General features: G+C 38.5%; 1 protein-coding gene across 3 annotated transcripts in view; it reads left to right on the forward strand.

Moving 5' to 3' along the window:
• LOC120527383 (transient receptor potential cation channel subfamily M member 3-like) overlaps positions 1–18,699 on the forward strand; it is an 881,963-nt gene that overhangs the window by 737,769 nt on the left and 125,495 nt on the right. For all 3 annotated transcript variants that reach the window (XM_039750735.1, XM_039750734.1, XM_039750736.1), the window contains exons 3-5: positions 9,603–9,807; positions 11,680–11,893; positions 14,003–14,127. In XM_039750735.1, coding sequence (XP_039606669.1) covers positions 9,603–9,807; positions 11,680–11,893; positions 14,003–14,127 — 544 coding nt within the window. The remainder of the gene's footprint in view (positions 1–9,602; positions 9,808–11,679; positions 11,894–14,002; positions 14,128–18,699) is intronic.

The following is an 18,699-nucleotide window of genomic DNA, read 5'->3' on the forward strand; positions in this document are numbered from 1 at the left end:
TGGATACTGCCGCCTTCTGAGTCGACTGATAGTGATAATCAACTGATAGCTCAGTACACCTCTTAACCTCTATGGCCAGAACATAAATCCATTGATTCACAATCTGTCATTGATCAGAATTCTCTTGAATCCTAAGTCTGAGTGCAGTCTTTGTTTTTTTACAGTCCATGACTAGCAGAGACATCCAGTTCCAATTTGTCACTTGAATTCCGCTCAGGCAGGCCATTCACCAAAATTACTTCCTTTCATTCTGTTATCATTCTCATTCTCCATCTGGACTTTTAAGTCACCCAATTAAACATCAGAGTTGGTAATTGGTAACCACCCATCTTGTAAAGGTCAAGCCCTAGGTCAAGCAAAATGACCATGATTCACTGCATGGATGCGAGATGGGAATGTTTGTAAGGCAGATGAACACCACTGTATTTAAATTCTTTTAGAGTAAAACAGGCAATTTAAAAATGAATGGGAACAATAAGATTATGAAACAGTAAGTTGATGATTATTACATTTAAAGACAGATATCACAAATAGCAATAACAAATTTCTGTAATGAAACGCGTTACCTGTATCCTGCATCCTAAGGGTTAATTCACTTAATATTTTCAAGCCCAGCAAGGTATACTAGCCAAACCTCACCACATTCTACAAGGTCCTTCTCGTCTGACATGCTTCCTGAGATGCTGCTGAAATGGAAGACCATCTTTTAGCAATTGTCCATCTCTTAATGTGGTCACACCCTTCCTTAGAGAGTGGGTGCAATTCTGGCTGATTGTTGATAAGGCTTGGGCCGGTTCTCAATCTCCCTTCTCTGTAATACTCCAACTACTAACATGATCCTTTAGACTTAATTACCTTCATTTTATCCAGAAAACCTAAGGTTACAGATTCTTCCATCCAGATGCCCCTTTTTGACTTGAAATTTTATTACAAACTAAAGTTCCTCTTATTTGGATTTATACGAGGTGTGGCAGAAAAGTAATGAGACTGGCAACACTGCAAGCGATCTGGCAACGCTGCCCTGTTGTCCTTGATAGAGCACGTGTATCAGTACCCTCCCATAGCTCAGTGCGAGTTTCAACTCCTTCCGTTAACTATGTGATTTTTGTGACTGCTGTTAGCGGTTGTGTTTTTGGTTGTGCGTCACACAAAATGGAACAGCGGAATTTGGAGCAACGTTGTGCCATTAAACGGCAAGTGAGACGTTTGAAAAGTTAAAACAGGTCTATGGGGAACATTCTTTATCCCAAGCTCAAGTTTTTCGCTGGCACAAATAATTTTTGGAAGGCAGAAAACACGTTGAAGATGAACACCATTCAGGGAGGACTTCAACTTCGAAAACCAATGAAAACATCGAACGTGTGAACACTCTTGTGAGATCAGACCGTCGTTTAACATTAACAATGTTGAGTGAACAATTAAATTTGAACAGATTTATCGTTCATCAAATTTTGACTGAACATTTGCACATGCGAAAGGTCTGTGCCAAAATGGTGCCGAAAAACTGCCCTCTCCATAACAGAATTTTTGACCTCAAAAGGCATTCCTGTGGTTCCCCAGCCCCCTTATTCACCTGACCTCAGTCCGTGTGACTTTTTCCTTTTTCCTAAATTAAAAAAATGTCCTCAAAGGACGTCATTTCGGGACTTTAGAAAACATCCAAAACAGTGTAACGGACATGCTGAAGACCATACCGGTTGAAGACTTCCAGCGCTGCTACCAACAGTGGGAACAACGTCTCCATCGGTGTGTAGCTGCCCAAGGGAACTACTTTAAAGGGGATAACGTTGATGATTGAAAAAAATAAAAACTTTGGTAAATAAAAAATCAGTCTCATTACTTTTCTGCCACACCTCGTACATACAATAATGTTTCACAACATGACTTCACAGGAACAAAAAAAAAATGATGACACACAGAAACCCAAAGCACAAAGCAATCTGATGGCATTACATTCTCCTTTAAGAAAGATAATTACTATGAAGAGTTGTTAGGTGCAAACACATAACCAACTGTTAAAGTCTTCACCTGTCTAAGTCTAACGTGAAGTCTCCTGTCACCCAACTGCTTGGTCTTCTGAGTATTCTCCAGGTGATACGCCATGACGTTTTCACTTCACTAGTTTCAAATAAACACTCCTGTTCTGAATTAAAATGAATGGCCTTGTCTGGCTTCCATTCCAGCCACACTCTTTTGAGACGTCTTGACAAAAAAATAACACACTGGTTATTGGATTTTTGTTTTCTTTTCACACTTTGGCCTGTTTTTAGTATTTTGGAGTTTGAGTCTTTACAGATAGCATGACAGACAAGACAGACCACAGCTGCAATCAATGGCTGCAAATTTAGCATCAAAAGAAAGTAAAGGAGGACTTCTCTCTGGAATAGTTAAAGTGGAGTACTATGGTATGCATTTCTCTGTCTCTCCATCGGATACGTCAGCATCAGCCACTAGTGAAGAGCAAAACAGGGAAGTTTTGATTCTCATACAGTTTTGCAAAACTGCCGCTAAAGTTCATTTTGCAGGTGATTTTGCTTTCTTTTGTGGTTTAAGGGTATTTTGATGTGAGATGCAATGCTCACTAAAACACTAAAAAGGGTTTTGTTTTCCAGTTTTAAGGGTTTCTTTGGGGGTGGAAAACAAGGAGTAGTGCTCCCTAATGCCTGGTTCACATTTCCTGTGTTCTGCTGCACAATGCATTTAATCAATCGCACACTAGTAAAATCAATTCTGTTTATACCTCTCATTCACATCTCCACAGGCTGTGCAGTGTGTTTATTAAAAATGTGACATGCTGCATATTTTCTACACAAAGACGGAGTAAAATGCACTATCATACACGTTACTGTGTTTTTTCCACCGAGGAAACTCTCACAGCATGGGAAGCCACCTGTCTCCTGCCAGTACCGAGCAAATGCCCTTTCCTGTTTCTTGATTCCTACAAAGGAGGTTGCGGATATTCACACTGCAAGCGCTAGTTTTCTGTCTCCTGTAATGTAAGCACAAAACAACAGTAAAGAGTTGGGGACACCACCCTGTGACCTTGTAAAGTTGCAGGAAAAATAAACAGTTTTTAAATGTAACAACTGTGAGAACATAGATGTGAGGCCACAATAGAAGTTAATTAAACATGGCAGTGGTCTCATTTTAAGCATTCAACACAGGAAGGGGAGGTCAACAGAAGTGACAATAACGATGGAATGGCACTTAATCTTCTGTCCTACAGATGGTGGAAGACAGTAGGTATTATACAACAGTGCCAACTCCTGGTTCAATGGGTAATTACCATCACCAGAGCCCTTAAGCTGACACTTCTGCACCCAAGTGACACTCTGATACATCTTTAGGACTGCAGGTGTGGAGATCTTTTTATATAATACGCTACCGTGGCTGTTCGTTTGTCTGTCCAGGATTTTAAATCACCTGTAGTGGAGCATCATAACATGGTGTACACTGCCTTTTAGAAACCCAGTAACAAAATACTGACACTACAAAATGGCAACATGACAAACAGGAAGAAAATATTTATAATAATCCTTATAAATTATTAATACAAAACACATACTGTAGGTCAGGTCAGATTGGGCAGCATACACTTGGTATAGCACATTGCTGCAACCACCACACGGCGAAACAGCTCCGGAAATGACCCCGTATCTGCTGCAGCTAAGTATTACTGGGGTGTCCCCTTGGCCTGGGAGCCAGATCACCCACGGGGAATCACACCACATGGCCATAGTGCCGTAATTGACGCTCCCTTAGAATGCAGGTAATATGCCTCATTTGGGACTCCATGAGCAACCGCTCATTCAACACAAACTCAAACCAGCAGTACCCAAGGATTCTCCAAAGAGACCAGTACCAAAGAAGTGCAGTCTTCGTTTCAGGTCACTGGAGAGCGTCCATGTCTTGCAACCATATAGCAAGACAGGAAGCACCAGGACTCTAAAGACTTTTACCTTCGTCCTATTGCATAGATATCAGGAGCACCACACACCCCTTTCCAGCAATCTCACAACCCCTCCATGCTCTCCCAATCTGTCTACTGACTTAATAGGAATAGTCACCAGACACATAATTTGCCACTGCCAAGGTAAGTAAACCTCTCAACAAAATCGACACTCTCTCTGCAGACAGACACACTCCTAATGGCTGTGCCCAAGATGTCATTAAAGGCCTGGATCTTGATTTTTATCCAGGACACTCAGAAGTCCAGACACTCAGACTCCTCACTAAATTTCTCTAGAGCCCCAATCAGAGCCTCCATTGAGTCCACAAAGATCACAGCATCATCGACAAAGTCAAGATCAGTGAATCTTTATTCACTAACAGATGTTCCACAGCCACTGGACCCCTCGATCCTGCCCAACACCCAGTCCATGCAAGCACTGAACAGAATAGGAGCAAGAAGACACCCCTGATAAACCCCAGAATCAACTGGGAAAAACACAGAAATTCTGCCTCTACTCTGAATAGCACTCATAGTATCAGTGTACAGGCCAGCCATGATATCCAGTAACCTCAGTCTCAGGATGTCCCAAAGGGTACAGTAGAAACATTCTGAAATGTTTTATAACAGGAGAATGGAAAAATATTTAACCCTAAAAAATCCTAACAAGGTGTTCCAACATTTGGGGCATGAACTGTGCATAAGATGACCAACAGCAGGAACAGTGCCCAGGTCAAACAGTAGGACCTCCCAAGAGCTACCATCTCCACTCTCTTGCCTCTTTTCTGTTATTGTCTTATATATTATAGATCAAGAAAAATATTCATAGTACTAAAGTTCAACCACTTTCTTTTCTGCATCATGTAACAGATATGGCCGTGAGCTATGCACTCCTTATCTCACACACTCACAGCCCAGTTCTCGAGAAGCAGTTTCTCTCCCACACAACTGTTAACCGTATTTTCTCCTTGACTGAATGGCTGACTCACTCTCCCTTTTGACCACCACACCCACTTTCTGTACAGCTGGTTGCTGTTAGTCATCATTTATATTTAAAACATAGACAGAACACACTGGGGAGTGGATGTGTTCCAGTCCTTATTTCCTTGAAGTTTGTATTATAAATTTAGCAGCCTGAGTCCGTCTATGCATCTTTAGATAGATACAGTGCATCCAGAAAGTATTCACAGCGCATCACTTTTTCCACATTTTGTTATGTTACAGTCTTATTCCAAAAAGGATTAAATTCATTTTTTCCCCTCAATATTCTACACACAACACCCCATAATGACAACATGAAAAAAGTTTACTTGAGGCTTTTGCAAATTTATTAAAAATAAAAAAACTGAGAAATCACATGTACATAAGTATTCATAGCCTTTGCTCAATACTTTGACGATGCACCTTTGGCAGCAATTACAGCCTCAAGTCTTTTTGAATATGATGCCACAAGCTTGGTACACCTATCCTTGGCCAGTTTCACCCATTCCTCTTTGCAGTACCTCTCAAGCTCCATCAGGTTGGATGGGAAGCGTCAGTGCACAGCCATTTTAAGATCTCTCCAGAGATGTTCAGTCGGATTCAAGTCTGGGCTCTGGTTTGGCCACTCAAGGACATTCACAGAGTTGTCATGAAGCCACTCCTTTGATATCTTGGCTGTGTGCTTAGAGTCGTTGTCCTGCTGAATGATGAACTGTTTCCCAGTCTGAGGTCAAGAGCACTCTGGAGCAGGTTTTCATCCAGGATATCTCTGTACTTTGCTGCAGTCATCTTTCCCTTTATCCTGACTAGTCTCCCAGTTCCTGCCGCTGAAAAACATCCCCACAGCATGCTGCTGCCACCACCATGCTTCACTGTAGGGATGGTATTGGCCTGGTGATGAGCAGTGCCTGGTTTCCTCCAAACGTGACACCTGGCATTCACATCAAAGAGTTCAATCTTTGTCTCATCAGACCAGAGAATTTTGTTTCTCATGGTCTGAGAGTCCTTCAGGTGCCTTTTGGCAAACTCCAGGTGGGCAGCCATGTGCCTTTTACTATGGAGTGGCTTCTGTCTGGCCACTCTACCATACAGGCCTGATTGGTGGATTGCTGCAGAGATGGTTGTCCTTCTGGAAGGTTCTCCTCTCTCCACAAAGGACCTCTGGAGCTCTGACAGAGTAACCATCGGGTTCTTGGTCACCTCAATGACTAAAGCCCTTCTCCCACGTTGGCTCAGTTTCGATGTCTCTAGGAAGAGTCCTGGTGGTCTCAAACTTCTTCCACTTACAGATGATGGAGGCCACTGTGCTCATTGGGACATTCAAAGCAGCAGAAATGTTTCTGTAACCTTCTCCAGATTTGTGCCTCGAGACAATCCTGTCTCGGAGATCTATTCTTTTGACTTTATGCTTGGTTTGTGCTCTGACATGAACTGTCAACTGTGGGACCTTATATAGACAGGTGTGTGCCTTTCCAAATCATGTTCAATCAACTGAATTTACCAGAGGTGGACTCCAATTAAGCTGCAGAAACATCTCAAGAATGATCAGGGGAAACAGGAGGCACCTGAGCTCAGTTTTGTGCTTGATGGCAAAGGCCGTGAATACTTACAGTATGTACATGTGCTTTCTCAATTTTTTTTATTTTAAATAAATTTGCAAAACCCTCAAGTAAACTTTTTTCATGTTGTCATTATGGGGTGTTGTGTATAGGATTCTGAGGGAAAAAATGAATTTAATCCATTTTGAAATAAGGCTGTAACATAACAAAATGTGGAAAAAGTGATGCGCTGTGAATACTTTCCGGATGCACTGTAGATAGATAGATAGATAGATAGATAGATAGATAGATAGATAGATAGATAGATAGATAGATAGATAGATAGATAGATAGATATTTAATGTAAAGAAGACCATAAGAACCATTTTCCTAATAACAGGCAATTCAGCCAAGCACATCCCATCATCTTTTATGTACTCAAGGTGCCATTTTCAACTATGCCATGAGGTAACTTGCTTATTGTATCTAAAATCAAATCAAATTATATTTTATTTGCCACATACAATTACAGAGTACAGTATGTAGTGAAATGCTTAGTCGCTGAACTCCAAGATTGTTAAAAGACAATAAATAGTAAATACTAAACTCTATGTACAATTTTTGTATTATATTAATAATGTAAAAATATCCACCTTAATTAAAGGACAAGAGTCTGTGTACCTGTGTGTCTGGGTTGCTATGTCATTTCAACAGATGGTACATCACAAAAATTTGTTGTTCTGAAATATATTACATTTGTTATTCCAACAGATGGCACACTGCAACATTAGCAGTAATGCATTTTATTAGTACAAATGTTTGTGACATGCCATCTGTTGGAATGGGAAATGCAGTCTATTTTATTATTACATGCAGTACAAAATGCATTCCAATAGATGGTGCATTGTAAACATTATTGCTGAGGTCTGCATTAATTACTACACAGCTAGTATAATAAATAATAAAATAGGAGATTTAACAATAGGGCATCATGTACCTCTAGGCACTGTTCTCAAAAGTGTTTCAAATATGTAAAGTATATGCATAAAATAATTCTAGATGTGTTTTTGTTCCTGATTGAAGAAGTGATTGTAAAGGAACAACTGTTATCCACTCCACATATTCCCTTCACAATTTTAAACATTTCAGTCAAAATCTCTAGTTATTTAGAATAAATTTATTGTTTTAGGTCTTTTCTCTTATCTAGAAGTCCTGGAATTAGACCCTAACCTCTTCTTTGAATTTTTACTTTTACTTTTGTTTTCTTATAATGCAGAGACCAGACCAACACTGGCATATTACCATTATGCAGATGATATACATATTTATATCTCATTTAAACCCAATCAAATTGAAAAATTGTCCATTTTGGTTGACTGCTTGTAACAGATGAATAGTTGAGTTTTTAATAGCTACTTGCAGTTGAATTCAGGAAAGACTGAGGTTCTAATTGTTGCTCACCTCACCTTCACTCTGAGATTAGTCTCAAGATGGTTTCTGTCTCTCCAATTGCCGGATCGAATTTATGTAATCTGGGGGTTATTTTTGATCAGTTCTTTAGCCTAGATTCACACGTAGGGTCTTGTTAGCCACTCCTGTTTCTTTTATTTTAAAAAGCCGTTCTAAATTAAGGACTGTAGTCTCAGGCCCAGAATTGGAGATTCTTGTACATGCTTTTTTTATCTTCTCACGTCTTGACTGCTGTGATGCCCTGTACACTGGTCTGAATAAATCCGCCCATTGTCAGCTCCAGTTAGTTCAAAATGCAGCTGCTAGGCCTTTAACTCGACCTAGTTGGAAGGCACATATTACTCATCTTACTCATTACTTACCATCTGGTATGCTTTGCACTGGCTTCCAGTTTATTTTAGAATTATTTTAAAAATTTTGGTGCTTACTTATAGAGCTTTCTGCAGACAAGCCCCTGAGTATATCATTGGCCTCTTGCACGCCATACAGCCTGTCAGGCACTTAGGTCTGCGCAACAAGGCTTCTTAGACATCCTGGGTACGCGTCTCAAGCTACGTGTGTTTCAGTTAAAGCTCTGGAATGGTCTTCTGCTAGCACTGTGCATGACTGAGCCAGTCAATTCATTTAGTAAGCAACATAGGACATTATTGTTTAAGCAGGCCTTTGAACATAGCTGAGTAGTTTCTGCTTGGACTTTTGGTTTATTCTTAGTTTTGTTCCTGCTATTCTATTTTATTGTTTCTCTTTAATTTTTCTTGTTTTGTTATATTTGGTTTGTGCTTTTATGTGTTTTACTGTTATACAGTGCTTTGTAAGGTCTTATCTGTGAGAGGCATTTTATAAATAAATTTTACTTACTTAATTGTTTTTATTGTTCGGATATATTTGATGCAAAATTTTGAAAGTAAATTGTCTCCTGCTCAATGTGTGAAAAAAAACCATAATTCTTTGGTAGAGAAATTACCCTTTTTATTCTCTGAGTTATGCCCTTACCACCTGTCAAAAATAATGTGAAAAACCAAATAAAATACTGGCTGAAGAATGACTAGTTGTGACTGCAGCAACTCCTTTGGGGGGTCTCCCAGATCTACCCTGACTGGCAAAGTTCCCTCATTCTTTGAGCTTTATGAAAATAACACTCTTCTAGATAGATAGATAGATAGATAGATAGATAGATAGATAGATAGATAGATAGATAGATAGATAGATAGATAGATAGATAGATCTTTACTTATCCTAACATGAAATGTAGCTCTTATAGAACTTCAAGAACTATAGAAATGTTACAACAAACAACAACCACCACCTTCCTCACACACAACTATACACACACAGAAGAATTACAAAATAGAAGGACAAAACTTAATATTTCACGCTATCTTTTTAGTTGGCTGATCTCTATCATTATCTGAACTTGGCATTTGCAAGATGATGGACCATAACCTCCATCTACATTAATTTTTAATGTTAGTTCTTATGAAAATATTTTTAATTCTGCCTTTCAGCAACACCTTTTGTCTGTTGGAAGAGATATGGATAAAGCATAGACATAACAGAATGAATGGACATAATAAAGCAAGATACATGGGTCAATTTTAATAACAATTTGAATATAATGAAAGCATTGTTTTATTTTTCTTACTAGTTACACTTTACTTTTGCAGGTGCTGCTGTGGTCGTCTTATAGGTCAACATGTCGGACTGCCTCCTAGTATCTCAACAAGTCAGAATGAGAAAGGTGAAGCAAGACTTACCAAAAATGACAATCAGTCAGAGAAGTGGTCAATTAGCAAACATACTCAACTCAGCCCCACTGATGCCTTTGGGACCATCGAGTTTCAAGGAGGGGGACACTCCAACAAAGCTATGGTATGTTGAGCAGTGATGAGTTTCTTTATTTTCTTTTGGTTGTTTTGTCCTTTCTGACACGAGTGCTATGAAGATTTTAACCATCGGAAACTAGATGGGGTACCAGTCTATTGCAGGACTTGGTGTCACTCGCACATGCAAAATTAATGTAGAGCCATTGGTAAGGAAACCGGAGTACTCAAGAAAAAGTTCAACTTGCAGAGGAAGCACATGGATACTCCACATTGTCCAACTGCCACAGCCAGGAGATCAGTCCAGCATGTAAGAGCTGTGAGGCAGCAGAGTTTAGTTTTAGTTTAGTTTTGTTTATTTATATAGCACATTTAAAACAACTGGAAGTTGACCAAAGTGCTTTACATAGAGTAAAAGTTAATAGTAAGAAATAAAATCCAGATAAGGAATTATTAAAAAGAAAACGTTATACATACTTGAACACACATATACCAACACACAAAGATAAATAGCTTATACTGCATAAAATTTTGTAAAATAAAAAACATACATAAGATGAACACAATATAAACAATATAATTAGAAAGATTTAAACACTCAAACTCATAAGTTAAAAAGCAAGTGAATACAAGTGCTTTTTTAGCAGAAGCTTAAAACTGTGAAGTGTGGTAGCCAACCTTATTACGAGGGGCAACCCGTCCCACAATTTAGGACCAGCTACCGCAAAGGCACGATCGCCCCTCAGCCACAACCGTGTGTGTGGGACATGTAGCAATAGCTGATCTGAAGACCTCAGATGCAAGGCTGGTGAATATGAAAAAGGAATATGATCGGCTAAGTATGGTGGAACTTAGAAACTAACACTAAAATCTTAAAACTCACCTTGTAAATAAGGGGAGCCAATAAAGAGAGGCCAACACCAGCGTGAAGTGATCTGTTTTTTTGCTGCTGGTCAAATCTCTAGCAACTGCATCTTGTACCATTTGCAGGCAAGACAGTGATGTTTGGGATATCCCGACATACAAGGCATTACAATAATCCAAACGAGACGTGACAAAAGTATGAATGATCTTTTGTAGGTCATTAAATGACAAAAACAGTTTGACTTTTCTTGATCGCCCTGAGGTAGAAAAAACTACTCTCTACCACAGCATTGATCTGTTTGTCAAATTTGAAGTCTGAATCCAAGATCCCATTGAGTCTAACCTTTCTTAAAAAATGCAGATGTGCCCTGGAAAAGGATGTAAAGAATTGCAGGAAAATAACAAGAGGGGCAAAAAGGTGCTGCAGTGGCTAAAACTTCTTCCTCACAGCTCCAGACACCCTGGTTCAATTCCTGGTGCCCAGGTTCAATTCCAAGCCTGGTCATTGTCTACATTTACTTACCAGATTGTCATTTTATCTGTTCAAGGGTATTAAAGAATCATCACAAAAATGTGGATATTAAGTTAATCTTGGCATGGCCCTGTTTGAGCCAAAGTGCCATGCAATAGGGTGGTATAGGGTGGCATCACACCCCAGGATGCAGAGATGCTGCAAGGCCCTACACAGAAGAAGCATAAGTCTGAACAACAACAATTACAGTAGAAATCTGCACTGGAGGCCTTGGATGTTCTGCTCCATCTTGATGGAGTCCTATCTGAAGAGCATCTCTGGGTATTTCTCATGATGCATATTCATTTCTTGCATCATATTTCTCTTTAAAGTAAATATATATTGAGCAGCAACTCATAAATAAGTACTGTGTATTTATAAAACTTTGTAAAACGTGTAATTATACAGTTGGAGCCACACCTAATAAAGCAGATAGAAGGAGAAGCATTCAGATGTTTATATGCTTTAATGTATTCACCGAGATGACATAACTTGTGTACGTAGTCCAACTTCATTCACATGTTGCTGTTTTTTTTCACTTTATAGTATGTACGTGTTTCTTATGACACAAAGCCTGACCTTCTTCTACACTTGATGACAAAAGAGTGGCAGCTGGACCTTCCCAAACTTTTGATTTCTGTTCATGGTGGTCTCCAGAACTTTGAACTTCAGCCAAAGCTCAAGCAAGTGTTTGGCAAGGGTCTAATCAAAGCTGCCATGACAACTGGGGCATGGATCTTCACTGGAGGAGTCAATACAGGTAAGAATACAACCAGCTATCAATACTAGTTATTATGACATTATAAAGAACAACACAAGTGTAGAATATAAAGACTATTCTACAACAGCACCAATGCTAGACTATGTTCAAAATAATAATACTGTACATGTTAATACATAATAATATTCTCCAAGTAGTAGCACAGCTGCCATGTGTCTAGTGCAGTAGCACAGTTTGTCAAACATTGCCTTAAGTTGGGACACCTGTGCAAATTGTTTGCTTCAACTTGCAGGGCTTAATTTACTTTGATTGCTGCAGGTTGTAACATATTATTTCTTCCCTGAAGAAGGCTCATTTGCAATATCCTGAAATCTCACCCTTTTTCAGTTTTTGCTAAACTAAACTTTAAATTTAAACTTCTGGCAATTTGCTGCTTATCTTTTCAACATTCTAGGTCTTTCATTGTATTCCAACTGACTAAATTTGAAGAAAAACTGGAAAACTAAGATGTTCTAAAACTTTTGACCAGTAATATATATATAATAATATATATTATATTATAATAATATATAAAATAATGTATATGAAAAGTTCCAGTCTGGTTTGCTCTCCTTCCATAGTCCAGAAACGGCACTTGTTAAAATTACTAACAACCTTCTTATGGCTGCTGACTCTAGTTTAATTACTATTCTCATCCTTCTTGATCAGAATGCGGCCTTTGATACTATTTGTCATACCACTCTCCTTAACAGATTTCCTTTGATAGACATTACTCACACTCCACTAGATTGGTTCAGATCCTACCTCTCAGGCCGCATTCAGTTCATTCAGCTTAAAACTTTCATATCCCAACCCACCGCTGTTACTTCAGGTGTTCCCCAGGCCTCTGTCCTGGGGCCTATTGTTTTTATTATTTACCTTTTTCCCCTTGGCAATATCTTTCATAAATATAACATTAATTTTCACTGTTAGGCTGATGACACCCAGCTCTATCTTGCTAGTAAACCCACCTCTTCTTTTCCACCATCTTTGCTTATTGACTGCATTGCTGAAATTAAATCCTGGTTTTCTTTAAATTTTCTTAAATTAAACAGTGACAAAACTGTGGTTCTCCTCATTGTTACAAGATCATCATTATCCAAAGCCGATAATCTTTCACTCGCTATTGATAACTCCTTTGTTTCCCCTTCACCTTAGGTCCTTGGCAGTACTCTATCTTTCCAATCTCACATTAATAACAACACCCGTCTGCCTACTTCCACCTACGTAATATTAATTGCATCCGCCCCTTCCTTACTCCCCATACCACTGCCATTCTTGTTCACGTCTTGTTACTTCTCGTCTGGATTATTGAAATTCACTCCTCTTTGGTCTCTGTAATAAATCTCTCCATAAGCTTCAGCTAGTCCAGAATTCTGCTGCTCGCATCATTATTTGCACCCCCTCTATTCACCATATTACTCCGGTCTTGCAGCAGTTTCATTGGCTCTCAATTAAGTTTTGAATTGATTTTAAAATTCTGCTGTTAACATTTAAGGCCATTCATAACCTCGCCCCTCCTTATTAGTCCAACCTTCTTCATGTTGCCATTCCCTCCCGTAACCTTAGATCCTCTTCCTCCATCCATCTGACCGCCCCTTTCACCCGCAGGTGGCATCCTATCACGGTTCCATGCTTCAATTCACCTGAGAGTGCCTGAGAGCAACCCATTGTTTCACAAATGTTTGTAGAAGCAGTCTGCATGCCTAGGTGCTTGATTGTATGCATCTGTGGCCATGGAAGTGATTGGAACACCTGAATTCAATGATTTTGGCAATATATTCTTCAGATCAGATTTTTGGCTACAATATTTGGTCCAGCATATTTGTCAGACACTTCCCTAGCCCTCTGGAACACTTAAAAGACCATTGCACCATTACAATACCCTTACAACTAGTTCAGTTCCTCCTTCTCCATTAATTTCAATGCATTTCATAGAGTTCAGCAAAGTGCTTGAACATTTCTGCAGTTTTGCTGAACTCCATGGGGTTTGCTTATCAATAATCATTTCAGAGAGCAAGCAACTATATATACTATAAGGTTGAAGATTTAGGCTGACAGGTAAATCAAATGCAATTTAATAATTTAATGTGGTCCTGTTTTTTGCAGGAGTAATTCGTCATGTTGGGGATGCATTAAAAGACCATGCATCTAAATCAAGGGGAAAAATTTGCACCATTGGCATTGCTCCTTGGGGAATAGTCGAAAACCAAGAAGACCTCATTGGAAAAGATGTAAGTCTCCAAAATGTTCAGTAGTTCTCTCAGATGTTAATGAATTCCATACTACAGTTATTATTTTTCTGTAAGCAGATCTGGATAGTTCTTCACCTCAAAAGATTATTTTTTGTAATTAAGAAGTGATACTACTAGAGTGGTTTATCCCAATGTGTTCGCCAGACAACTAAAGAACAGGAGATATAATAAGAAAACTCACATCTATCATGATCTGTTGTTTTGTTTTTTTAATTTTTTCAAGTTATTCTGGGTCTCAAGACTTTTGGAGACCAAGGAATGTAATGGTTGAATTTCTTTTGCTTTTTAACATTGTTAAAAGTAAATCACGTTCTCTGGCAATGCCATTTTGTCTTTCTGGCAAGTGCTTGTTTTGATGGCTGCTACTCTCTTGTTAGGTAGGACAGCCAGAAGCATGTGACACTTGACATGGTCACCAGGGCAGTTTGAACGATCAGCATCATACACTTCCTGATTTGTTCACGTTTGTGAATACAACCCTAAATCTCTAGCGTTAGTTTCAAGGCATTATATGATTACCAGTTCTCTCTTTTGTTCTGTCCTTTTTTTTCTTAAAATTTGGGTTGTGTATTTGCTCAGTTTTAAATATTTTTGGCTTTTTTGCCATGCACCATGGCTTTGATTTTTGTTTTCACATCCTGAGTTTGTTTTTTTTTTTTATTCTTGATCTTTCAAGTTTTGAGCTTGGCTAGTTTGTATGTGTCTTTTTGTCCTTTTGATTCAACTTTTCCCTCAAGGTGCTGTAGTCTGTAAAATTATATTTATGTTGCAATATTTAACATGGTGCATTAAAGGAAACCCAAAACTCAAACCCAAAAATGATATTTTTTTTACCAGTTACTTTGCTCATGTTGTTCATAGTGATGGCTGAGAGAAATTTTAATCTCAGTTCTAATGGAAAATGCAGCTAACAACGCGTCTTATACAGTGGGAGTTAGTGAGTTTAGTGTTGAAGAACAGCAAACAATCAAATTACTCATGTAGCATGATCTACATGTCAGTTACCCAGTAGTTTGTCCAAAGCACATGTATTTTTTACTTAAATACTGTCAGATACAAAAAAAAAACAGCAGCGCACCAAAGTGAAGAACATTCAAATGAGATCAAGCTTTTGAATTGAAAAACTGCCTATCCCTCATTCCCTGGTCAAGAGTCCTGTATTCAATTCAAAATTATAATTTTTGGGCAAAGTTTAAGGTCACACTGAGTAAGGAGTAATATCAAAATATGTAAATAATTAAAGTGGGACAGATTTAGCAGAATTTAAGCAAACTTACAAATCACTCCAATGGGCCCTTAACCTGAAAAGTGCTCCAAAGGCACTGTTCAATAGGTGGCCTTGTGCGCTGACCCCCAAAGGTCACGCAAAAAAGACAATTTCCTCTCAAGGACTTACAAATTATAACCAAAAAAAAAATTGTGGAAGCAGCACAGTAGCAGAGAAGTTATCCCTGCTGCCTCCTGGATCCAGTGTCCTAGATTCAAACCCTGCTCCCTGTCATTGTCTGTTTGGAGATTGATGGTGGATATTTCTAGAATTGGTAAGGACATGCACGTTTTACTGGCACTTGGTGCCATGTGGATGTACATTGGTAGAGTCTGCAATGGACTGGCGCCCTAGGCACTGCTGACTCATATCTTCTGGGCAATGATGACCCCCCACGAAACAGAACTGGATTAAGTGGTCTTGATAATGTCAGGTTATATTATTTCATCAATTGTTTGAAATAAGAGTGAAGGGTACAACTTCTGTCACGTAAACTGCCATAGACTAGCATTTAAATGGATCCCAAGTACAGAAACAATTGCTGCCCCTGACAATCTTTAAAACTGTAAGCTCTTGATAGAACTACTGTACTATTGTCCTCAAGCTTTTTAGAATATTACAGTAGTTTGTCATTCATTTTATTAATTACTTGTTAATATGCAGGAAGGTAGAATGACTGCTTTAAGCACTGTTCAATTTCGAATAACAGCAAAACGACTATAATTTTGTGTTTTTCTAATATGGGAAAATAATTAATATTCTTCATCAGTGCCTGTTGTCTCCTGTAGCCAAGCCACCTTAAGTCAACAGCTTTCGCTACTCACAAATGAGACAGATTTTTGAAGCAAAATCCTTTTTATCGGATTTATGTGAGTTGTTGATTTAAATGTGGCTTTATCTTAAAGTACCAGTAGCAGCCTTCATTTTTTTGAATCCTTATAATCTTTGATATTGAGGTTTGTCTTAATCTCATGTGCTTGCTTGTATTTAGATTTTGTTTTCACTTGTCACCAAGTTGTTCTCATTTTTGCATTATCTAATATTTACAATATAATTTTATGGTCCTTGTATGCATAAAAAATGTTGGGATCCTTGAACTTAAGGCTCCAACATTTCTGAGTAAAAAATAAGCTTTAAAGACATATCAAAATATATAACTGTGTGCTAAACTTCAAATCTATGACCCGAGAAACAAAACTGTGCATGAACAACAATAAAAAAGTGCTCTATAGATGTCAACATAAGCCACAAATACATAATATAAAAATGAAACCAAAAAGTGCAGTCCAATATACATGTGTAAAAAAAGAAATAATTGAAATGCCTTGTGTATGTTAAATGCATAGTGAGCCTTTGCCTATTGATCTGATATAAAGGAGCAGGGTAAAGATGGGCACAGAGGGAGGGGAAATCATCCAGTTGAATGGCTGTAGGCAAAAAAATGCCAGCAGTGCCTTGTGGGGTGGTGGTGGTGGTATGAGTTCTCCATGGCAGCTCATTAGAGAAATAATAATAGCATTAATCACAATGGCAGCACTACTCGATTTGTTTTCGTCATCTCTTTTGCACCACAATAACATAGCTGGCATTCTGAATCAGTTTACTTCAACATGTGACCTCCCAACAGATGTGTACACAAGCCACCGATGGGTGGTAGTACATAAATGACCTGAACCTTCTCCAAAGGATGAGCCTGCCCTGGACCCTTCCAGGGTGATGTTGTCCATTCACTCTGGTCTACTGTTTAGATGGAACCCACCCACCAGGTATTTATAAACCTGTACCATCTCCATCTCCTTCCCCATTGAGGTGAGTGATCTCAGGGGTTCCCTGGCATCATCAGCTCCTCTGTTCAAGTTCAAGGTCCAGGTAGACCTCCCTACTCTAGAGGACTTTTGTATGACAGCTTGAGGTATGGCCAGATAAGAATGATCTGATGTTAACTGAATAGTAAAAAAAAATGGAAAATGCACTGGAAAAATTAAGATTAATTAATCAAATCATGTGGTGGATGTTGCAACATTATTTATTAATATACAGAATCTATTTTATGTATGTTTTACTCTGATAGCAATTTAACTACAGACCATTGAAATGTTTAGCAAAACAAAGGAACAAAATTCATTAAGCTAGGAAATGAGATGTGATACATTTATTTTTGACAAACTTGTTGTCTGGCACAATCAGTACATTGATGTTCCAGTCAAAAGGTCTGCTCGATATTCAGCTCTGTCAGATCAATGTGAAAATCTGCTGTGTTACAACTAGAGCTGTTCATCATCAATTTTTATTACAATTAGCAATAATAGCATATAATTTATTGACAATGGCAAAAGCTGTAAATGTCAGTTAGAGGTTGCTCATTCGTTTACGTTCTTGATTTATATATTTTGTTATCACAGTGGAAAAACCAAAAGGACAACAAAGGTATTTCTCTGCATAAAGAACCATTTATGTTAGCAGTAACTGTTTAAGAGATGTCCTTTGACGTCCATTGTTACACGGTTAAAATAAATGGTGATTTTTGTGTGCATTTTGTTCAAATAGGTAACATATCATGGGTTGTGTCCTGTGTGGCACTGCCCCTCTTGGCCCAGGGTTATTTCGAGCCTTGCTGCTAATGCTACCAGGACAGCCTGTGGCCCACTACAACCCAGAATTGGATTAACCAGTTATGTTATGTTATTATCCTATGTTGTCATATTGTATTATGTATGTTGTGTTATGTAATCAAGGGTTTTGGAAACAGCCTGGTATTTCCACTAACCAGTTATTAAAACAAAAAGTCTCAAAATTTGTAGTGATTCCCTGCTGGGCTTCATTGGTTTTACTTTCAGAAGTTGATACCACCTCTGAGGAAAGATAGGCCAAAAGAAAAGTTGTGAGAGAGCAGATGACAGGTGTATTTGGTAAGGAATGTGGCACAAAAATGTATGCAGCAAAAATGAAAGAGCACTTCGGCTTTTGTTTAACTTTAATTTTGTATTTCCTTATTTGTCTGTGGGGAACATATCCATTTCCTGATTTGCACTGCATTTACCATTTGTCTGAAGAGCCACGAAAAAACATTAAGGAGTCGGTTTTTTACATTCCTTTCTTTTTCACACAAAGAAACAGCTTTTACCACTTTTGCCTCACCAGCTAAATTCTGCATTTTAAATATATAGTAAGTCACCAAATTCACCATTTAATAGGTATATTTTATAGCATATTAGTTTTTAAAATCAAATGCAATGTAGGTGGCATAAGGTTACCATGTTTAGTGCCACTGCATCACTGCCCCA

Source organism: Polypterus senegalus, chromosome 4, assembly GCF_016835505.1.
Source record: "Polypterus senegalus isolate Bchr_013 chromosome 4, ASM1683550v1, whole genome shotgun sequence".
Classification (NCBI taxonomy): Eukaryota; Metazoa; Chordata; class Cladistia; order Polypteriformes; family Polypteridae; genus Polypterus; species Polypterus senegalus.